Source organism: Hypanus sabinus, chromosome 13, assembly GCF_030144855.1.
Source record: "Hypanus sabinus isolate sHypSab1 chromosome 13, sHypSab1.hap1, whole genome shotgun sequence".
NCBI lineage: Eukaryota > Metazoa > Chordata > Chondrichthyes > Myliobatiformes > Dasyatidae > Hypanus > Hypanus sabinus.
In genome coordinates, this window is record NC_082718.1 from 82,410,903 (window position 1) to 82,434,964 (window position 24,062).

Consider the following 24,062-nt stretch of genomic DNA (forward strand, 5'->3'; position numbering starts at 1 on the left):
ATGAATGAATGACAGAAACATCAGAACCCTAAAGTACCTCTCCCATCATACAAACAGCAACAGAAGCATTGAGCACCCCCCCCCCACTTCCTTCTTAAGTAGGGAGTGAAACAACAGATTAAATGGCTGTTGGATTGATTATTATTCTCAAGTTATTTTACCAAAGAATGTCTATGAGTAGATCATTTGTTGGGAAGTTGTAAAGAGTATCAAACAAGTGATGGCCTTGGTGGAAAGGTTCAAGGCAAATCTAACCAGCCTGTTAGTTCTGGTATTAGACCGCAGCACGCTGCCCAGGAGACCTGGGTACAAATCCCAGGGACGGTGCTTGATTTTTAGCAAACACAGAGGTAAGTTTGTGTCACCAGGCCCCACTCAATTGTCGCTGGCCTTGCAAACAATGGCAAGGTCATGGCAGCTTAAAGAGAGACTGGAACAGTGATGGGCCAGCTCCAAAATGGCACAGACGCCAACAGTGAGCAGTTAAAAACTCATGGTTCTTTATGTAAAGTTATTAAAAACTCATGGTTGTCCTATTTAAAGAAATGTGTAATGTTCTACACACAGGAAGCATAATAACGCTAGGACTTTTTTCCAAAAAAAAAATGATGAATGTGAGGGCTAACCAGGAGCAGTCTCATGAGCTGATGGCAAAGTGCCAGAAACTCTGACCTCCGAACAATGTAACATTGCAAGATGAGCAGTCTTTTTCAACAGAATAGCTAAGCGAGTAAACTGTTGAATCCATCACTGTAATGAGCAGGTCTTGTTTAATGATGTGTGACCCATAATCTGCAGATGCTCAGATTGAGCTAAGAATTTAGGCCTTTTGCTGTGAGAATTACATGCTTAATTTACGTAAAACCTGTACTGATTTTGTTTTTGACGTAGATGAAAATGGGCTCCAACTTTTTAAAAACACTGACTTTTAAGACAAATAACTTATTTTCCATTTAGTTTGTAAAGCAGGGTGAACATGGCATATATAATAATAAACAATTAAAGAAGATCAGTAACTAAGACAACTGTGTTCCTTTTCCTTCTAAAGAGCTATTACTATCTGGCAATATCAGTATTTATTTATTTATTTATTTATTGACATACAGCGCAGAATAGACCCTTCTGGCCCTTTGAGCTGTGCTGCCCAGCAACCCTCAATTTAACCCTAGCTTAATCACAGGACAATTTACAATGACCAATTAACTTGTCAGCTGGTAGGTTTTTGGACTGTGGGAGGAAACTGGAGCAACTGGATTAAACTCATGCAGTCACGGGGAAAATGTACAAATCCCTCACAGGCAGCGACAGGAATTGAACCGGGGTTGCTGGTATTGTAAAGCTCAGTGCCAACCACTATGCTACCGTGCCGCCCTTTGCAAGTCTCTTGGTCAGAGCGGAAAAAAGCCACATGAATATCAGCTCTCTGCCCCACTGGGAATCACGTAGAGCAGTAAAGTAATCTGTGATGAAGGGTCTCGGCCCGAAACGTCGACTGTTTGCTCTTTTCCATTGGTGCTGCCTGGCCTGTTGAGTTCTTCCAGCATTTTGTCTGCATTACTCTGATTTCCAGCATCTGCAGATTTTCTCTTGTAAAGTAACCTGCTTTTCGGTTAAGTTTTAGGGAGAGAACAGTTCCTTGCCTTTTCCAGGTGGTTCTCCTCAAACACAGCAAGATGCCGCTGCTTTTTTTTCAGGGGATGGACTAGTGATGTTGCTCCTTTTTAAAAGGAGTGTGAAATACTGACCCTGCAAACTCTGTGCCTAAAGGCAGAGTTCTAAAAGTGAAGAGCTGTTCTCAGTTGGATTCTGATGAAGCAGAAAGCGGAGTAAATACTTTGTCCGCCACACACTCCTAAGAGATAAATGGTGAGGTTAATACAGCAGTGTTCTTGAATTGGCTATCAACAGTAGGAATTCTTCAAATCTTGATTTACAGTCTTATAAATACTTGTAATGGTAACATTTTTGATGTTAACTGGGCAGCCTACTGTGAGTACAAAGGCTATGAAAATATACATGTATATTCTATTCATGATCCATTCAGTGAGACTGGAAGAAAGGGACAGAGTAACTCACACAAAATGCCCGAGAACTCAGGCAATTTCTATGGAAAGGAATGAACAATTGATGTTTCAGGCCAAGACCCTTCATCAGGACTGCCGGAACATCTATTCCTATCCGTAGGTGCTGCTTGACCTGCTGAGTCTAGCTTTTTGTGTACGTTATGCTGGATTCCAGCATCTGCAGAATCTCTTGTGCTTGTGGAAGAAAGGTACATATTTGCTGCCTCCAGGTGAGGGCAACATTCGGGCGCAGGATTGTTCACCCATACCAACGGTGTGTCGGCACACTCTGCGTACATTTTGGGGAGGTTACTCAAGGGCACAGCTTTCAGTTGATGAGAAGTGGAAGTTGGAGACAGAAGCAACACACACAAAATGCTGGAGGCCAGGTAGCATCTCTGGTTTGGAGCTGGGGATAGAACAGTCTCTGAGGGCAATTATTTTAAAGAACATCATTGAAATTGGAATTTACCCATTAGAGCAGGGAAGTACAGCACAGAAGCAGGCCCTTTGGTCCATCTAGTCTATCCCAAAACCATTAAAACTGCCTACTCTCATTGACCTGCACCAGGACCATTGCCCTCCATACCCCTACTATCCATGTACCTACTTAAACTTTGCTTAAATATTGAAATCAAGCTTGCATGCACTGTTTGTGCTGGCAGCTCATTCCGCACTCTCCGAGCCCTCTGAGTGAAGAAGTTTCCCCACATGTTCCCCTTAAACTTTTCACCTTTCACCTTTAACCCATGACCTCTGGTTGTAGTCCTACCCAACCGCAGTGTAAAAAGTAGCTTGCATTTATCCTAGCAATGCCCCTGATAATTTTATATACCTTTCTCAAATTCTTATTCTTCTACATTCTAAGGAATAAAGTCCTAACCTATTGAACCTTTCCTTATAACTCAGATCCTCCCACCTGACAACATCCTTGTATATGTTCTCTCTACTTTTTTAGTCTTATTTACATCTTCCCTGTAGGTGGGTGACCGGCTGCACACTGTACTCCAAAATAGGCCCCACCAATGCCCACCAACTTCAACATAAAATCCCATCTCCTCAACTCAATACTTTGATTTATGAAGGCCAATGTGCCAAAAGCTTTCTCTACAACCCTATCTACCCTATCATTAAAGAATCAAATAAAAGAATGTGGTGTAATAAAAAAGTTCCTGCACTTTGTGTTTTCTCACAGAAATTAAAAGCTTTGTAAACATAATTTGCTGCAGGTTCTTGACGTATTTACCATGGCAAATCAATAGTTTAGGTAACTTCACCCAGAAAGTATCATTCAATAAATTGTCGCTTTTAAAACTTTTGAAAAATCTAAATGGTAACATATGTCTCACATAGCAACACACACAAAATGCTCAAGGGAACTCAGCGGGTCAGGCAGCGTCAATGGAAATGAATAAACAGTCGACGTTTCGGGCCGAGACCCCTCTTCAGGACTGAAATGGAAAGGGGAAGATGCCTAAATAAAAAGGTGGGGGTGGGGGAGGAAGGAGGCTAGCTAGAAGGTGATAGGTGAATCCAGGTAGGTGGGAAAGTTGGTGGTGTATGCAAGGATTCCAGAGTCAGTAGGCCAAAATTGAGTTTGTAAATTATGTATGTCATAGAATAATGCTTGATCCCTCATGCAATTCCCTCGATCCCTTCTCTCAAAGCTTCAGTTCATGCCAGAATTGGTTGGTATGTTTTCATTTACGTTTGTTGAATATCTTTTTCTTAATGACTTCAGGCATGAACCTGGAGGGTGCAATATGTCATTTGCCTTAACTGACCCCTTTCATTCCACAGCACCCCATTACCACATTTCCAACATTTTAGTTAGAAATTATTCATAGAATTCACTCGCATTTGTCAGTTCTGCATTGGCTCAGTAAGCAGTGAACTCTTCATTCATTATTGTTAGGAATGCCTATGAATGCAACATTGCTCCTGGGATTATGTGGATTATGGGGATATAAATCTTTGATACGGCCATTCCTTTGCTTCCTGGTGAAGAATTCAACAGTATAACTGGCTAATCAAATTTTAACTCGTGTTGATAGTTGCTGATCTCACCTTGCCTTTGAACACAGATTCTGTAGAGGTGAGGAGAGACTCCATTCCTGACACTTATATCCAGACAGTCTGTACTGGCAATGATTAGTGACTGCAAGTAAAAGAGTTAACATTATCCTTTAAAATATTTAATTTAGGATTCCGAAACAAACTAAGCACTGGAAGCAATGAGTTTGTATGAATTAAACATATGTTGTATGTTCTGTGTTCTAAACTTGGAAATTATGGTGTCCTATGTTATTAAGACCATAAGATATAATGAGCAGAATTAGGCCATTTGTCCCATCGAGTCTACTCCGCCGTTTCATCATGGCTGATCCATTTTCCCGCTCAGCCTCAGTCTCCTGCCTTCTCCCTTTATCCTTTCATGCCTTAACTACTCAAGGATCTGCCGCGGGGTTGCTGCTGGTCTGCAACTGTTACCGATATACATCAGGAAAAGGGGACCGAGTATAGTGTTCCTAAGTTTGCTGATGACACTAAACTGAGTGGAAAAGCAAATTGTGCAGAAGATAGGGAGAGTCTGCAAAGAGCTATAGATAGGTTAAGTGAGTGAGCAAAGATCTGGCAGATGGAGTACAATGTTGGTCATCCACTTTGGAAGGAAAAATGGAAGTGCAGATTATTCTTTAAATGATAAAAAAATTGCAGCATGCTGCTGTGTAGAGGGACTTGGGAAATGTTTGTGTATGAATCACAAAAGGTTGGTTTGCAAGTGCAGCAAGCCATCAAGAAGGTAAATGGGATGTTGCCCTTCATTGCTAGAGGGATTAAATATTTCAGAGCAGGGAGGTTATGTTGCAACTGTACAGGGTAGTTCTGAAGCCACACCTGGAGGACTGCATGCAGTTCTGGTCTCCTTACTTGGAGAAGGACATACTAGCTTTGGAGGTGGTGTAGAGGAGATTCACCAGGTTGATTCCAGAGATGAAGGGGTTAGACTATGAGGAGAGATTGAGTTGCCTGGGACTGTACTCACTGGAATTCAGAAGAATGAGAGGAGATCTTATAGAAACATATAAAATTATGAAAGGGATAGATAAGTTAGGGGCAGGAAAGTTGTTTCCACTGGTAAGTGAGACTAGAACTAGGGGACAGAGCCTCAAGATTCAGGGGAGTAGATTTAGGACAGAGATGCGGAGGAACTGCTTTTCCCAAAGAGTGGTGAATTTGTGGAATTCTCTGCCTGACGAAGCTGTGGAGGCTGCCTCAGTAAATATACTTAAGGCAAGGTTGAATAGATTTTCGCATAGTAGAGGAATTAAGAGTTATGGGGAAAAGGCAGGTAGGTGGAGCTGAGTCCGTGGCCAGATCAGCCATGAACTTATTGAATGGCAGAGCAGGCTCGACGGGCCAAATGGCCTACTCCTGCTCCTATTTCTCATGTTCAAATCTCTCAACCTCTGCCTTAAATATACTGTATGTAAAAACCATCACCTGTGGCAGCAAATTCCACAGAGACGCAAATTAAGTGGGGTATGTTTATATCAAATTCCTTTACATTAGTGTAGCACATTAAATATCCTTATTAAATTAGTGGACTAAAGGGTTTAAAACAAATGTGATAAATGTTTATAAGCTAATATCTAATAGCAGAACTTCCAGATGTTCTTTTAATGAGCTAACTAGTGCAAAGATGCACTGGATGTAACTGGCACACTAAATTAGTGAATGTACCTAGCGATTACTGAAGTGTCCCGCGTACATTTTACAGTGGAGGCTTATCTTCCGCCATCCTTTTGTTATCCAAACACAGCGAGCTGTGCCATGCGATAGGACGTTCAGGTGAGAATCCTGAAATGTTGACAGGAGTGAGGAGAGATCAATTATCGGATGCAAGAGGTACTGCAGATGCTAGAAATCCAGAGCAAATCACTCACTGTGCTGGAGAAGCTCAGCAGGTCAGGTAGCATCTATGGATGGGAATTAATGGTCGACATTTTGGGCTGAGACCCTTCATCAAGACACTTAATCAATTACTAGACACTGTCTCGCATTATGGAGCATAGTGTTTGGGGACACAGGGACAGGTCTGTAAATTAACTTCAAGGCCAGAGGGGGATAAAATGAGAAAAACACTTACTAAAAAAGATATTAAAAGCAATATAACACACTCTTCCTAAAAATCTGAACCATCTGCTTCCCATAATATTTCTCTAATGCAGCTGGCATCATTACTCTCAATTAAACTAATTAAACAGATATGTGTTTAATGCAAGTTAACAGCGTTGTGCCAAAATCCTCCTGCTTGGTGTTTCTGTGTGTGTGTATTTATTTAAGCTTTGCTGTTTGATGACTTGCTGTTTCAGTTTACTGCACTGGAGTATCACCTATGCATGAATCTAAAGCTTGTTTTTCTTTCTCCTGACTTCCTCTTTGAAGGCTGTAAAAAATGTGGTTGGAATGGTAAGTGCATCGAACTGGATTAATGCCGTTCAAACATTGGAGTTTGCAGTGAACTGTGTTAACACTTTGATCCATAGAGGCTTTTCACTGATTGTCTTTATTTTTGCTTTGCTTCCCATTGAAATTCTCATTTTTTTCCGCTGCTCAAATACCATGTAGAAACCTCCACTTACTAACAATTGCGTGTTTTCCCCACTTACTCTCTCCTCTAATCTTAGTTAGTTTAATTCATCTAAAGCATTTCCATCCCTTTTGCACAGATGACAAGAAATGAACTTGTGGCTGTTTGCAATGATCCTGTAACTAGTTTCTTGGTGGTCCCTTCAGTTTGCTCCTCCCTGGAAAAACAATGCTCAACTTTCAGTTCCTATGTTCCTCCCCCATTCCCTGATGGTCCATCCTTGTGGTAAGCAATTGCCACTCTAACGTTCAATGCCCTCTGGTACTAGTGCTGCAATGGAAGTGATCTCAGTACCCCAGCATCAACTTCCATGAATTTTCGTCAATGAAACACATTTCAACATTGGGAAATGCAGGAACTAAATTGACCTATAAGTTTAGGATAGGGGTGGCACAGTAACTTAGTAGTTTGCACACCCCTTTACTGTACCAGCGAACCAAGTTCAATTCCCACCGCTGCTTGTCAGAAGTTTGTACGTTCTACCTGAGGCCCCATGGGTTTCCTCCCACAGTCCAAACATGTACCAACTGGTAGGTTAATTGGTCATTATAAATTGTCCCTTGATTAGGCTAGGGTTAAATCGGGGGATTGTTGGGCAGTGTGGCTGGAAGAGGTCCATGCTGTATATCAATAAATTTTCACAAAGCTTAATATCTGAGGCAAAATCTCATCAGCTGTTTCAATCCAGGCTGGTGAAATGTTACCCATTTAGTCTTTCTCTTCATTCATTCTGTGAATTTAGTGCTTTCTTCATCTTTGTACTTTCAGTTCTACCTTTTTGTCATCACTCTCGCCTTAGTGTTGAGTGAAGTAAATGTAAATCAAGTTGTAAGTCATGGAGTAACAGATACTTTTTGCAAGTATGAATTCCCACTCCCCACAATTTGTCTTTAATGAATACGCTTTCAAAATATCCATGTATAAAAATGTGGCTTTTGTGTATTCAACTCTTGAATAATTCCTGAAGTTAAACAGATGCATAAATAGGTTAGCAGTGCATGACTTTAGTTTCTCTAATATGATGCCTTCATACACTGGCTAATGGAACTGCTAGCTACCTGTTCCCACCATCGTTCATCTTCATTTCCTCATGCAAGCCATAAGGGCATTGCTGGTTGTGCCACTATTTATTGCTCTTCCTGAATGGACATTTTGGAAGATGGGTAAAATCCAACTGTATTTCCTGCAGACAAAACCACACAGACTGATGCAGTGAGGTGTATTCATGCTTCAAGAACTGGATACCAAGACCATAAGATATAGGAGCAGAATTAGGCCATTTGGCCTATCGACTTTGCTCTGCCATTTCATCATGGCTGATCCATTTTCCCTCTCGGCCCAATCTGTTGCCTTCTCCTCGTCACCCTCCATGCCCTGACTAATGAAGAATCTATCACCTCTGCCTTAAATATACCCAATGACTTGTCCTCCACAGCTGCCTGTGGCAACAAATTCCACAGATTCACCACCGCCTGGGTAAAGAAATTCCTCCTCCTCTCCATTCTAAAAGGACGCCCCTCTTCGAATACTTTAAAAGCTACTGTCTTTCAAAAAAACTTATAATGTTCCTTGTATTCAGATCTTGAAGAATCTTCCCAACACCTTAGCTGTTTTCAGCAGCTACTGCTACGATTTTGCTTAATGAACTAAACAGTCCTAAAGAGTAATTTTGAAATGTGACCTTGAATGGTAACTAATGCCTCACACAAGACAGATTTGCAAGATCTGACTGTATGTCATGAGGTAGAATATTGATATCACTTGAAACACTATTATTACTTGTGCACTAAGTCAGTAGAACTCCTTTTCATTGACCTTTTCTCTCTCTTATAATTACATAAAAAGCTCTCATCTTCAACCTACCAATTATCAATCTCTTTATATCTCCTATTTCTCACTGCCTTCTTCTTTTTCTTTAAATATTCCTTCTCACCACCTTTGTGTCATTGCTTTCCAATTCTCCTATACCAAGTTGTGTGAAACCCCACATTGTTAGTGAAGTTTCTTTCTTGTGCTACTCTGTGAGGTTGTATGGCTTAACTCAGGGCAGAGCCCGGCATTTGTGTCTGTGTTGCTACCAGAAGAGGGAGCCCCTGTATCACAAAAGCAAGCAGATGGGATATTATAAACACAAGAAATCCTGCAGATGCTGGAAATCCAAAGCAACACTCAAAATGCTGGAGGAACCCAGAAGGTCAGGCAACATCCATGGAAATAACTAAACAGGTCGATGATTCAGGCCAAGACCCTTCTTCAGGACTGGAAAAGAAGGGGGGGATAATGTCAGAATAAGAAGGTGTGGAGGGGGAGAAGGAGGACAGCTAGAAAGTGATAGGATGGGGGATTGGTGGGAAAGGCTGGAGATGAAGGAATCTGATAGGAGAGGAGTGTGGATCACATGAGAAAGGGAAGGAGGAGGGGACAAAGGGGGAGGTGATAGTCAGGTAGGAAGAGGTAAGAGGCCAGAAAAGGGAAAAGAACAAGAGGAGAGGGGGAGCAAGTTTTTTTAACTGGAAGGAGAAATTAATATTCATGCCATCAGCTTGGAGACTACCCAAACCATAATAAGACCATAATGCGTAGGAGCAGAATTGGGCCATTTGGCCAGTCAAGTCTACTCCACCATTTCATCAGGGCTGATCCATTTCCCTCTCAACACCATTTTCTTGCCTTCTGCCCATAACTGTTCAGGCCCTGACTAATCAAGAACCTATCAGCCTCTGCCTTAAGTACACCCAGGGACTTCTCTGCCAGCTATGGCAATTAATTCCACAGATTCCCCACTATCTGGCTAAAGAAATTCCTCCTAGACTCTCCCACCGCAGGAAACATCCCCTTCACAGACACTCTAGGGCTTTCGACATTCGATGCGTTTCAGTGCGAACCTCCCTCATTCTTCTAAATTCCAGCGACTACAGGCTCAAAGCCTTTAATTGCTGCTCTTACGATAACTCTTTCGTTCTTGGAATCATTCTCATGAACCTCCTCTGAAGCCTCTTCAATATAAGGCGTTGCTCACTCACTCTGAGGTTGACCTCACAAATGTGCCAATTTACAACCAGTCACAAAAATATAAATGATTTGATTAATGTCCAACAGAGTTCTCTAGAGTCAGACCTTTCTTGAACTTTGATAAAGCAAAATATTGTATCATTAAAACCTTTCAAAATGTGAACACTGTACAATGATGTGTCTCTTACATCTCTGCCCTATCTTACAAGGTATTACTTGTGTGGTCTTTCTGATGGAGACCAAGGAATGATTTGGAGTTGTGAGATTGCAGATGCTGGAATATGGAGTGCAAAAAAATCCCCAAACTGCTGGAGGAGCTCAGCAGGTCGAACAGCATCTGTGGACATGGGGGTGGGTTGGGGGGGGGGTGCGGAATTACCGATGTCTTGTCACCTTTCTTAAGTGTTACATTCCACCACTTGTAGCCTTTGTGCTTCCCTTTATCACCCACAGCTTCTGTTTCAACCTTCATCTTCCTTTCTACCCACCTCCTTAGCTGGATCCATTTGTTTCCACCTACCTGCTCCCAACTCCATCCCCCCCCCCCCCACTCCTCCACACCTGGCTCCTTCTGCACATCACCCTTCACCCCTCCTGGTTCCACCCCCACATACTAATCATAATATCACCCCCCCCCCAATCTGGTTCCTTCTGCTCTTCATTTCTCCCTTCATGATTTCCATAGTTAATTTCCTTAGTTATCATGTTCCAGTACATGTGGCCGTATCATCTCCATCCTATTGCCCAGCTGGCTCCGTCTCCCAGCTCCTCCTCTCTTCTTCCCCCCCCCCCCCCCCCCCCACCTGGCTCCTTCTGTGCAACACCCTTCACCACTTGTCAGTCCACGCATCATCTACCTGCCTTGCCTCACCCTTCCCCTTCTCCTCTTTAAACTCCTCCTGTCACTCCCAGTCCTAATGCAGGGTCTCAACACATAATGTTGGTAATTCCTTTCCCCACTCACAGATGCTGCTTGACCTGCTGAGTTCCTTCAGCAATTTGATTTTTAGCCAAATAATTATTTACTTCACTCCTGTTTTATTCTTTTCCCATTTTGGTATATTTTGCAGATTGAGAGATCTATATTTTATACATTTTTCGTAAGTTGCATTGCAGGAAGGATGTTGAGGGTTTGGCGAAGGGCAGAAGAGGTTTACCAGGATGCTGTCTGGTTTAGATGACGTGCTATCATGAGAGGCTGGACAAAATTGGATTATTTCCTCTGAAGTGCAGGAGGCCGTAGGGAGATCTGAAAGAGGTTAATAAGATTATGAGAGGCATAGATAGAATGAACAGGGAGTGTCTGTTTCCCAGGGTAGAAATGTCAAATGCCAGAGGGCATGCATTGAAGGTGAGAGGGGGTAGATTCAAAGGGGATGTTCCTGCTATGGTAGTAGAGCCAAATACATTAGAGACTTTTAAGAGATGCTTAGATAGTTACATGAACATGAGAAAGATGGAGGGACATGGCCATTGTGTTGGTAGGAGGGATTAGTGTTTGGGTGTTTTTGATATGCTTTTTAATGGTTCTTCAATATTGACTTTACTGTCCATGTATTCCTTGGGATACTGACTTGTACCTTATCCAGTAATAATTGGAAGTTCCTAATTGATTTTTTTTTTAATCCTTGTCCCCATTCACTGCCTGAACAAAATTTGTTGAAATGGGGAAGTGTATCTTCAGGATTATAAGAACCTGTATAACTCAGTGGCTTGTTTGTTTTAAAATAGGAGTTTTGTACGTGGAAGATGTTAGGCATACACAATAACGTCAAGTGACAAACACTGTTCTTTTGTTATCACTTGCTAAAATGCATTGGAGAATTCTCCACGTTCTGTGAAAATACAGAAGTACTCAAACGGCTCCATCTAACTTTTATTTTGTTTATATATTGAGATACAGCACTGGATAGACTCTCCTAAACCTTTGAACCGCATCACCTTGCAACCTCCAACTGAACCCAATTTACAATTACACAATTTACACTGACCAATTACCCTACCAACCATACATCTTTGGTCTGTGGGAGGAAACCCACATGGTCATGGGGAGAACGTACAGACTCCTTACATGCAATGGGTCAAATTGAACCCATGTTGCTGGCGCTGTAAAGTGTTCCACTAACCGCTAGTTCCTCCAGCATTTCGTGTGTGTTACTCTGGACTTCCAGCATCTGTAGAATCTCATTCTCCTTCTACCTCTCCGTGATACCATCCTACTCATGTCAAAAGGAGATTCCAAGTGAAGGGTTTGTTCTATTGCACACGGTGCTGTTGGAAACCACTGTTTTTTTTTAAACTCTATAAGATTTGTACTTTTTAAACAAGCTCGTGTAATTTTCACATTCATTGGCAGAAAGCAATATAGCAGCTAAACCTTCTCATTTTTCATTGGCTAAGTATTAGCACATTACCCGTGTGATGTAATTGTTTTAAGTATGTAACCTATTAACTAATTCAGTTTTATCTATGGAATTTCTCTTATGTATAAAAGTGATGGACTTTTCAGAGTCTAAGTTTCTTCTTTATTCCTTTGTCTTACACCCCTCATCATCGTTTCTCAGCTCTTTATTTAGTTTGCTTAGTATTTGTATGTTGTTTGTACTCTAAAATAGACTGAAATCTTGGGATTAAAACTGCTCATCATTCCTGACTCTCAGAAGAACTTTAAAGATCAGGAAATGAACAGAGATCCAACTGTAGGGTACACAACAGGGTGCGGAAGAATAGCTGAGCAGCCCTGCCCTAACCTGTGCACCCTGACTCTATGTCCCTTATCCTTAAGATATTGGTACTGATTGACAAAAATGTCTCATTAGTTGCAGAACTTCCACATCAGTAATGCTAAAATGCTGTGGGCTTTGCCTTTTGAAGACATATTTGTCTGTGAATTGGACTATATGCCTCAGTAGGCAACATGTCATTCACAAACATCAAATGAAGGTCAAGTATTGTAGAGAGTCAATCACAAAGTCTGAAGATGCTGGAAATCCAAAGCAACACACGCAAAATGCTGGAAGAACTCAGCAGGTCAGGCAGCATCTATGGAAGTGAAGAAACAGTTGACGTTTTGGGTCGAGACCCTTCTTCAGGATTGAAAAGTAAAGGGGGAAAGACGCCAGAATAAAAAAGGTTGGGGAAAGGGAAGATGAGAAGTGAAGCCAGATGGGTTGGAAAGGTCAAGGGCTGCAGAAGAAGGAATCTGATGGGGGGGGGGAGAGTGGACCATAGGAGAAGTGGAAGGAGGAGGAGGCCCGGGGGAATGGAGAGTAGATGAAGGGAGCTGGAGAGAATAGTTCACTGGAAGGAGAAATCGATATTCATGCCATCAGGTTGGAGGGTACCCAGATTGATGATAAAGTCTTGCAGCTTCTTCAACTCAGCTTTAGCTTTGGATAGAGTTAATATGAAGGAGATATAGTTGAGGGAGATATAGTTGAACAAGTAGCAAACAATTGATCTTGGGAAACCAAACAGCAAAAGCTATTCCAGGAACTATTGAATTGTAGTTTAATTGGTGATGCTAATGCAATTCCATCAGGTTTTAATGTTATGTTGAGCAACTACATATTACTACAATCCCTGCATGCCTTATGTGTTCCATTTGCTTCATTAACAACTTGAAAACTGTACGCTAAGTAGTTCAGTGATTCTTGCATTAAAACTTTAAGATAATTCTAACACCATTTAGCACATCATCCACATCAGTCTTCCTCATGTTGCCTGCTTTCCTTTACAATATTGTTCTTTGTTTTACACAGCTCCATCAAGTCCTTGTTCAACTTCAGACGGGGGAAAAAGACCAAGATTTTTCTTCAGCACCTATTCAACTGTCCATTAGTGTGCAGCTCTGGCGACTGCCAGGATGTCATGAGTTCCTGGCTGCCTTAGGTATGATGCAAATGAATATTTGATTTTTATCAACTGAGTGGAGATTTGCTTTTCTTATTCCTTCAGCTACCAATCTTTCTGAGATTCTTCCTCGGATTTCTAGCATCATGAAGCCTCTGTGGCTTCCAGAAGCCATTTTCTTTCCCACCTTCAATACTTTAGAGGCTAATGTAGAAGAAAGGAAACTGGAATTTTCAGTGAAATGATTATAAAACTGTTAATTCTCACTGTTGCATTTGGTAGAACATCTGGCAGTTGAACCTGGAAACCACAGTCAGTAATACCCTTCTCCTCCACAAATGCCACTTCTGCAACCTTGCAAGGAACAATACAATCTGCCTTGAAAGAACAATTCAATCTATAATGCAACGGTAGCAGCAACTGAAACAGACCAGTGCTGCTGTTGATGACCACACGGTTTGTTATGATGCATCCTCCAATCAATCCAATAATAGTGTTCCAAAAAGTCGAAGAAATGCATTTGATCCTTTGTTAGCAACTAGCAAAATGATCTTGAAGCAATGAAACTTATGAAACTAAAACTAGTGATATTAAATGTACTTAATCAGACTTAACAAAGGATGTGACACCCGACAGTCTCCAGAACCAAACTGCCCAGCACAAAGCACAAATACGTAACTAAACTCTTTGCTTTTACTACACCCCCACCCACGTGACTAGCTACCATGCGCAGCACAAAATACAGTTCAGGTAGAGAAGAAATGCATGGCTCCTATAGCAACCCTAGCATCAACTTCTTAATGCATTTTTAATGCATTTAATGCTTTTTAATAGTGGCTGATGAGTTTTATATTGCTATTAGTAATAATCACTGATGAACGATCTCTCCATCATTGTGAGAGTGGCATTAGTTAGTGTTAACTAAAAATACTATTAACTGCTATATTAACTAGTACTTTTTCAATTTGAAAACTCTATGAACTTTTAGAATAAATACTTTTTCATTGTTTATAAAGTTTATGATGCTGTGCATCTACTTTTAAACATGTTCACGCCCCACCTAACATAAACCACTGTTTTGCTCCAGGTGCCTTTCTTACATCCTCATAATTGCTCCCTCATCTACAAAGCTAACCCTTTCTACCCGTATTCTCAGAGTCACTCAAACACTGCCTCTTTATACCTGCTCATTTTTCCATTCGTGAACTATCTGACTCAACGTCCTCCCAACCTCGTTTTGACTTATTTCTAGTTGAGACAGTTGACGTACGCCATTCTATAATTATTTCCTCGCTCCCACACATTCTTCTCCTGGAAAGAAGGGGGCTTCTTCCCTTAGCTTTATAGCTACAAATTACAAGCTTTTACTTGTTATTTACTAGTGAAAAGATTTTGTTGAGGTCGTCAGTGAAAGCTTCCCCTATTCGCTGGCTCGGATTTTGCAGTCTGTTTACTATATACTGTATTGTGCAAATGTTTTCTTGTTGTTTTGCCTTTAGCTCCCAGTCCATCGATGTCCTCCCATCTTCATTGTCCTCTGTTCTGAACCAGTTTCTCGAGGCTGGACCAGGAGTGACCCCATTTTCGTATTTAATATTACAAAGTGTCCTTTAAAACCTGGAAAAGTGTTAGTGACTGATGTGCAGTACTGTGCAAAAGTCTTAGGCACATATATATACTGTAGCACCTAAGACCTTTACACCAGACTGTAGTAATTTTATGTATTGCACTATACTGCCATTGCAAAAATAAGCAAAGACATATGTGAGTAATAAATCTGATTCTGATATGGGTCTCTATTGTGGATTGAGAGTAGGAAGGGGGCAGGGAGAGGAATTATGGTTAGGAAAAGGGGAATGTAGAGGGGAGGGAGCGGGAAGCATCAGAGAGACATTCTGTAATGATCAGTAAATCAATTGTTTGGAATCAAATGTCCTTGCCTGGTGTCTCAGGGCTGGGTGTGTCTGCACCCGCACCACCCCTCCCCCTGCCCCTGACACCCCTTCTCTGCCATCTGTTCCACACCCCTCCCACGGCACTACACCTTTGTCATTCCCAACATCCTTTGCTCCTGCCAGATTTACAAACTTGTTCTCCACTCCACATTGACAAATACAGTACTATGCAAAAGTCTTAAGTGTCCTAGCTATATATAGACATTTTCACAGTACGGTGTCTTCACCAGCTAAACTGGTACAGACATCCCACCTCTCCCGGAAGTTCCGGGAGTCTCCCGCATATTGATAGCAGCTCCCTGATGCCCGCAAATTATATACAATACCCTGGAAATTGATTTTTTTGAGAGGAAGAGGAAGAGCGAGAGCCAGAGGGAGCATCCTGATTGGTCTCTCTTCGTGCTAAGAAGACCAATCAGTTTTCTCTGTGGGAGGGCTTTACAGTCGACCTCTCCCTCTCTTTCATCGTCCATCAGTTCAGTTTAATGTCCTGCTGCGCTATGGCAGAGTGTTCCAAAAAAAGAAAATAGAAAACGTTCTTCACTCCAGACTACACTAAAGTGTACTCCTGCCTAATAGGGGTCAAAAATAATGACAGTGTTGCTTGCTGTACTGTTTGCAACAGTGACTTTTCTATTTCCCATGGTGGGTTAAAATGTAAAAGACATGTTGAGGTGAGTTTAACAGGTGTCATTCATTCATTCGCATAGCTAACGTTATTTAAACGAGCTGGCTAGCTGCTCAGGAGCTACTCTATTGATGTCCTACATGATGAGGCCAAACTCCCTGTAGACTTGCTGAAAGTTGTAATAGAATTTAAAAAAGACTCCATGATAATATAATATAATATAAGTACTTATTTTAATGTCCTATTTTCTGCATATAGTCAACTTGGTTTACAGATTAGACAAAGTCACTAAACGAAGTATGACATACACCCTTGGAGTTTGACTGGGGTGGGGTGCTACCTCCCTGAAATGAGTTTTTGCAGGGTGGTAAATTAGCTGATCTAATATATTTTTGTTTCATAAAGATTGTTTAGGTTACAGGAATAACTTCATGAAGGTTAGCTGATACCAAACAGGCCAGTAGTTGAAATTTCACAGTTGCCTCTAATGCCTGTTCCAAGAGCCAGGGCATATCAGCTTTCTAGCTTCACGACTACGGACATAATTGGTTTGGCAATGATGTATGTCATGATATAATGGACTGACAGTACTTCTGTGCCACATTATTATGGGACCAGTGCAGGAAATGAAAAAGTAGATAGATAGAAATGCATTAATTTTAACACCTTTTGTAACTTATAGAAACATTTTTATTCTTGAAGTGACAATATGGCTTGTTCTAATCATCAAATCATGTCAGAAGTCTGAGGTTTAAAACAGAATATTTTAAGATTTTCCTTTTAACAAGAAAATTGTAATTATTTGCCTTAAATCGACATCAAAGTGACACTCACTGACTTGAATTCAGGGGGAGATGTAAGAAGTTGAAAAATCTTTCACAATTTTAAAATTGCCTTTTAAATGTGTGAGTGACTAGGAGTCAGGCCTGGTTGATTACTTCGCTGCTCTTCATCATTAGAACCATTATGTTAGAATGACTTTGAAAAAATTATCTTTGGTGCAGTTACCTTCCTGGGAGTGAAGCATTTATTCTGTTTAATTTACTGTGCTTTCACATATACTGTATCAAAATATCAGTCTGTGGAAAATCCAAATTCTCAAGAAAGTTATTTGAATAGACTCTTTCTAAATAAACTTATCAGATCCCATATCAGTCCTGACAGGACAGGGAATTAGTTTTGTCATCCTTCACTTTTCTTCACTGACACTCCTTTGTCTTATCAGTGACACAAGCAAAGGCTGGTTAATCGTCAGATTTCCAAGGATAGGCTCCTGAATCTAAATTAGAAGCAAATGATACGTCTCTCCTATTGGCTTGAGCGCTTGTTTAGCTTGTGACAGTAATAACTGAATGAGGGCTTGCCATTTTGAGGTAAATAATGTTAAAATTTTCTAGTTTCACTGTGATAACAGGTAATGGACCTCATTTTGAAACCTTAGCTTTATTTACTTGATGTAAGAACAAAGTTCAAAGTACATTTATTATCAAAGTAAGTATAAATTATACAGCCTTGAGATTTGTCTCCTTACTGGCAGCCACATAACAAGAAACCCAAAAGAACCCATAGAAAAAGACTAACAAACACCCAGTGCATAGAGAGAAAAAAAAACAAATGGACTGACAGCACAAATCATTGCAAACAATAAAAACAATCTACAGCATGCAGAATGGAAGAGAGACATGAAGCTTGGGGGAGCCTGCAGGCCCACTTCCTCAGCTTCAGTTCAGCACACAGCAGAGCAAATTGTCACAGAACACGCTGACGTGAAGCCCAGAGAAGGCCACAGTCTCTGCCTCAGTTCCGCGGAGAGCAGAGCAAGTGTCACGCAGCAGTGAGCAGAACTGACCTGACCCTCGCCTCTGGTCCCGATTTCACAACAACTAAATTAAACTGACTGATAATTTCATGCCCTGCATGAGAGAGTGGTTCTGCTATTGCAAGTAAGGTTTTTTAAATTTAAACTGTGTAAAGCAGGGGTTTCCGACCTTCTTTTCTGTCACAGACCCCTACCATTAACCGAAGGGTCCGTGGACCCCAGGTTGGGAATCCCTGGTTTAAGGGATCTGGAAGCCAAGTGCCTGTGCACCTTCCTCAATTCTCCTTTCCCTTCCTCTTGCCTTTACACCAACTCTTGACAAGGGTTAGAAGCTAGCATCTGCCATGATCTCTTGAGTTTGATTCCTGAAACAATTCCGACAACCTATATCACCATAACGCTGTACGTTCTTTTGATAGCACTGCTGAGAGAGTAAGAAAATGCGTAAAGAAGTAAAGGTTTATTGGTTTGGTGGTTTAATTGTTCTCACCATATTTCTCCCATATTATTAACAGTTCATGGCTGACTGTCAGCCAATTCTTCCAGATTTTACTGTTAATTGGGCTTTCATATTGGGGGGACCCTGAATCCTTTCTTCCCTCAGTTGTGATCAGTGATCAATCCATCAGTTTAAACCACTTCCAAATGATCAGAGAATAAGTAGTTTGTCCTGAGTCAGAGTCAAACAGGATTTAGCCCTAACATTATTGAGAAGTTTGCACAGTGGACACCATTAGGATAATAGTAAGCCATTTTAGGTCACTTACTACCTACCAGAGCCTATCAAAACTTTCTCGCTCTTTTCTATAACTATATGGAATAAATTATAGAACATAGTAGAGCGCATTACAGATCCTTCAGCCCACAAAGTTGTCCTACTGTGCAATCAGTCTAATCCTTCCATTACACAACCCATAGCCCTCCATTTTTCTTGCGTCTTTGTGCTTATCTCAGAGTCTTTTAAATGTCCCTAAAGTACCTGTCTCTGCTGCCACTCCCAGCAGTGCTCTTTGGCCACCCAGCACTCTCCATGTAGTCAAGGTAATTGTATAGAGCATTTGACTGCATCTGTTTAAGTGTTAGGCAGATCTGGGTGTACAACAAACGCAGTTGTTCTGCAAACAAAAGAAAAGTTTTAAAATCTAAAACTTTTTTTTACCTTTAACAACTGCTTAACAATGTGCAGAAAATATTAACAGTGGTCAAAATGTTACGTTAGGTGAGCATTCCTAGACTGTTTCAAAGACTCTGCAGTTTGATGTTTGATATCCTGTGTGTTTTTTGCTCATGTATTGCTGTTTACACCATTTGTTCTTTTTTTTTTTTTGCATGTTTGCTGTTCGATGTCTTCTTTGAATGGGTTCCTTCGTGTGTGTTTGTTCAGCGGCTGTATGTGGCCCGAAGACAAATCTCAGGGCTGTGTACTGCATATGTACTTTGATAATAAATGTACTTTGAATCTTTGGAAAAGGGGAATGCAGTAGATTATGTAGTCATTCACTTCTGAATCTGTGCTCAAAACGAGCTCATAAATCTGTAGTTAGATGTCCTATTAAAATGAGATTTATTAGCACTGAAAGCTGGCACTGTTGGAGGGCTTGGGGCTTTCCTATGGTCAGGTTGAGGATTGACTGAAATCACAATAGTGGATCATGAAGTACGCTGACCCTAAACTGCTCTGCTGGACGGCTGGGGCCCACTCCAGCTACTGCTTCAGGTCCCATTGTCAATAGGACAAGACCAAATAAGTAAAAAAACATACATGCAAAACATGACAATCTTCAGACCAAAAAAAATACAATCCAAGTGTAAAGATTTGCACTGACCACCCGATCATTTGTTCATAAATTCATTTGCTCTTCTCCGAGAGCCGCTGGGTTTGAGTTGCTCCTCTTGGAGCTGGGCTGGAGTCGCTTTTCTTGGAAAGGCTGCTGGCTTTAAGCAGTTTTCCTCCTCGATGCTCTTGAGCATGTTATCGAAATTCTGAGATTTATGTATTGGCCTCTTTCGGTTTTATGTTTACTTTCATGTTCTTGCCCATTATTTCTTGTTGCTGATTGGTGGGCTGGAGATTTCGGGTTTGATGGTTTTGTTGTTGTTTCTTCTTGTGAGCAATATATTAAATTTTTGTGCGGTTCTGGGTGGTTGTGGGTATTAGGCTTGATGTTCCCAGTTTTCTGGGCTGGGGGGATTTGGGTTTGCGAGTTTTTGTTTCTTTTTCTGGGGGGGTAATGTCTTTTCTTTCAACTACCTCTGTTGTTTTTCTGTTTTTCATGGCTATCTAGCAAAGACAAATCTCAGATTCTACATACATACTTCAATAATAAGATGAACCTTTGTATGTTGTGGGTGATCATGGTCGTTCGTCTCTCTATGACCATGATTGTTCCTGGCAAATTTTTCTACATTACTGGTTTGCCATTGCCTTCTTCTGGGCAGAGTCTCTACAGGACAAGTGACCCCAGCCATTATCAATACTATTCAGTGATTGTCTTCCTGGCGTCAGTGGTCACATAACCAGGACTTGTTGATAAGCACCAGCTGCTCATACCACAATCCACCACCTGCTCCCAAGGCTTCACGTGACCCTGATCAGTGAGGGGGGTGGGGAGGGGCTAAATAGGTACCACATCTTGCCTGAGGATGACCTGCAGCCAAGCGGAGAGGGAGCGCCTTACACCTCCTTTGGCAGAGACTTATCTCCACCCATCTGTTGGTAATTGGTCTTTGGATTTTTAAGGAAACACCACTTTGAACAATGTCCTGTACAATAGTAAATCAAGCACTTAAATAGTGTCGTGATGCCAGCAATATAAATGTCATCACTTCACTGCGACTAGCGCCAATGAAGTTATGCTCACATTTTTACTGCGATACAATAGCCAAAGTTCGGTGTAACAGTGAATGATGACAATTTTTATGACTCTACAGTATTGGAGATAAAAGTTTTATTTCCAAAGTAATCAAAAGATTGGAGAGAAGTCAAGTAAAAGTTTTTCACTGAAGGTCAATAGAGCTGTAGATTAAATTCAGGAAGGCTTGCTGAATGAGAGAGTGTAAACCACGTGAGAAACAACTTGTATTATTAATGGAGGCAGTGATACTATCATATTCTCAGAGATACCCATCTGGATCACCAATGTGCTTCAAGGGAGGAAATCTGCTGCCCTTCCCACCTTTCTGATTCCAGCCCACAGCAGTACGGTTGATTCTTCTCTCTGACGTGCCTGAGTAGGACATTTTATTGTATCCAAAACACTGCACTAAAACTGAATATTGTCAAAAATCTATTAAGCCATCCTGTGTTGACCTAAGGCAGGGGTCCCAATCTTTTTTATGCCATGGACCCCTACCATTAACTCAGGGGTTTGTGGACCACAGGTTGGAAATTGCTGACCTAAACTGACACTGATTGTAAAAGTCACTCCCAGCTCAGTTGAACTTCCTGAGTGTCTGAAGATTGGAGTTTTAATTGGGAGAAGTGTTCCACAAAACAGCTATGCAATGGCTTGTCATAGTCACTCTAGAACTCAATGGGATTGAAATTCTGCTTTTTTTTCTAAAAATTTAATAGAATAATGGAATCACCATACCAAAAAAAAACACACGTCCCATGTCAGCCTAGTATCTGTGGATACCGTCTATTCATCCCAGTGCCTCAGTAAAGCAGCCAGTAGAATCAAAGATGCCACACTCCCTGGACGTTGTCTTTTCTCTCCATTCCCATCAGGCAGAAGATACCAAAGTATGAAAGCAGGGACCACCAGGCTAAAGGACAGCTTCTATCCCACTGTTACCAGACTCTTGAATGGACCTCTAGTATAATAAGATGGACACTTGGCCTCACAGTCGACCCTTTCATAATTTTGCCCTTTATCATTTATCTGCATTGCGCTTTATCAGTAGCTTTGACACTTGTTCTGCATTGTTATTATTTTACCTTGTTCCAGCTCAGTACACCCTGTAATGATTTGATCTATAATGACCAGTATACAAGACAAGCTTTTCACTGTATCTTGGTACATGTGACAATAATAAACCGATTCCAATAGGAATGTTGGAAGACTGTGCAGTGTAAATTATTTTTTTTTCTGTAGGAAGAGGGAGAGTATGAATATTCTTCAAGATATTACTTGCTGTAATGCTTAATAAAAGTCTTTGTGCTGACAGTATTATAACGTGATTGTTCTGGTGGCATTAGTAGTTAAATTGAACTGGAACTTTCTGCTTGGGAACCAGACCTTAACAACATAACATGATTTTACTCTGTGTGATTTTCCAATGAACTGCTTCCATGCTCAATTGGAACCTAATCCCCTCCAGCAGTGATTGTTCATCTTTCAACGTATCTTGTGCATTTTTTATGAATTAATTTCATGCCTATATCAGATACCCCGTCCAATTAGCCTTGCCTGTCTAGTCCATTTAAACCCTGAATTACCCCTTAATCCATTGTGTTTTAGTCAGCATGTGCTCTCAGCTTCCAATTTCCACGCCATCTTGGTCAGCACGTTGCAGTTCAATTTATTTTATGCATTTAGAGAAACAACGTGGAGCAGACTCTTCCGGTCCTAGCGACCCATCTATTTAACCCTAGCCTAATCACAGGACAACTTACAATGACTGATTAACCTAGTAACCAGTATGTCTTTGGACTGTGGGAGGAAACTGGAACACCTGCAGGAAACTCATGTGGTCATGGGGAGAACATACAAGCTCCTTACTGATGGTGCCAGAATTGAACTCTGAACTCCATTGCCCGGAGAGGTAATAGTGTCGCACTAACTGCTACGCTACTGTGGTGGTCTATTATTTCATGATGATGATCGTGATCTTAAGCAACAGGAAAGCAGCATCCACCAGCAGGGACCCCCACCGCCCAGGGCATGCTTTCTTCTTGCTGCTACCATCAGGAAGAAGGTACAGGAACCCCAGGATTCTCAACACCAGGTTCAGGAGCAGTTATTACCCCTCAACCATCAGGCTCTTGAACCGAAGGGGATAACTTCACCCAATTTCACTCAACCCATCATTGAAATGTTCCCACAACAAATGGACTCATTTTCAAGGATTCTTAATTGTGCACACAGCTTCCAATTTCCCCGCCATCTTGCTCAGCACATTGCGGTTCAATTTATTTTATGCATTTAGAGAAACAGCACGGAGCACAGACGTGGGCAATCGTGGTCTTTCCATGACCACGATTGTCTTGGCAAATTTTTCTACAGAAGTGGTTTGCTATTGCCTTCTTCCAGGCAGTGTCTGTACAAGACGGGTGACCCCAGCCATTATCAATACTCTTCAGAGATTGTCAGCCTGGTGTCGGTGGTCGCATAACCAGGACTTGTGATATGCACCAGCTGCTCATACGACCATCCACCACCTGCTCCCATGGCTTCACATGACCCTGATCTGGGGGGGGTGGGGGATGCTGAGCAGGTGCTACACCTTGCTCAAAGGTGACCTGCAGGCTAGCAGAGGCAAGGAGAGCCTTACACCTCCTTTGGTAGTGATGTATTTCCGCCCCACCAAGCCATCAATTTTGATGTTGTTTTGAACATCAGCAGCGATCCTTGGCAGGCATTGATTAATGTATTTCATAAAATTCTTCTCCTTTTTTAATGGCTATTGGCACAAGTACCAAGCATCTAAATTTCACATGGGACTATTAACCAATGCAATGCAAATATAGCAGGCAAGTTTCAATCTAAAGGAATCCTGAAGCTGAACAACGTCTTGTCTCCTCTTTCCTCACACCCATTTGCCATGCACATGTTCCATATTACTCAAGTATTCAGCAACTGTAACTTTTTACAAAAGAGAGACTGTTTCAAAGATGGTTGACATCACAGGGATCTTTGCAAGAACACCACACTGAAGTTGCAGCTTAAGTGAATGCTTATTTCTGTTTCATACAAAATTGATTTATATTTCAACAAGATATCTGTTGATAAAGGAGAAGTGTGAGTAACCCTGAATTATCTCCTTTGAATCGATTGATCTGCAACAGTCCTGTGGGAAAGTACTTTGCACAGGAATGAAAAAAAAGAGAACCAAGAACGAAACTGAGAAAAAGTGT

General features: G+C 41.3%; 1 protein-coding gene across 7 annotated transcripts in view; it reads left to right on the forward strand.

Moving 5' to 3' along the window:
* The window catches only part of ttc28 (tetratricopeptide repeat domain 28), an 886,755-nt gene that overhangs the window by 845,518 nt on the left and 17,175 nt on the right, over positions 1 to 24,062 (forward strand). For 5 of the 7 annotated variants that reach the window (XM_059988046.1, XM_059988047.1, XM_059988052.1 and 2 more), the window contains 2 exons: positions 6,513 to 6,536; positions 13,491 to 13,620. In XM_059988046.1, coding sequence (XP_059844029.1) covers positions 6,513 to 6,536; positions 13,491 to 13,620 — 154 coding nt within the window. The remainder of the gene's footprint in view (positions 1 to 6,512; positions 6,537 to 13,490; positions 13,621 to 24,062) is intronic. The other 2 variants (XM_059988048.1, XM_059988049.1) reach the window with 1 other exon arrangement.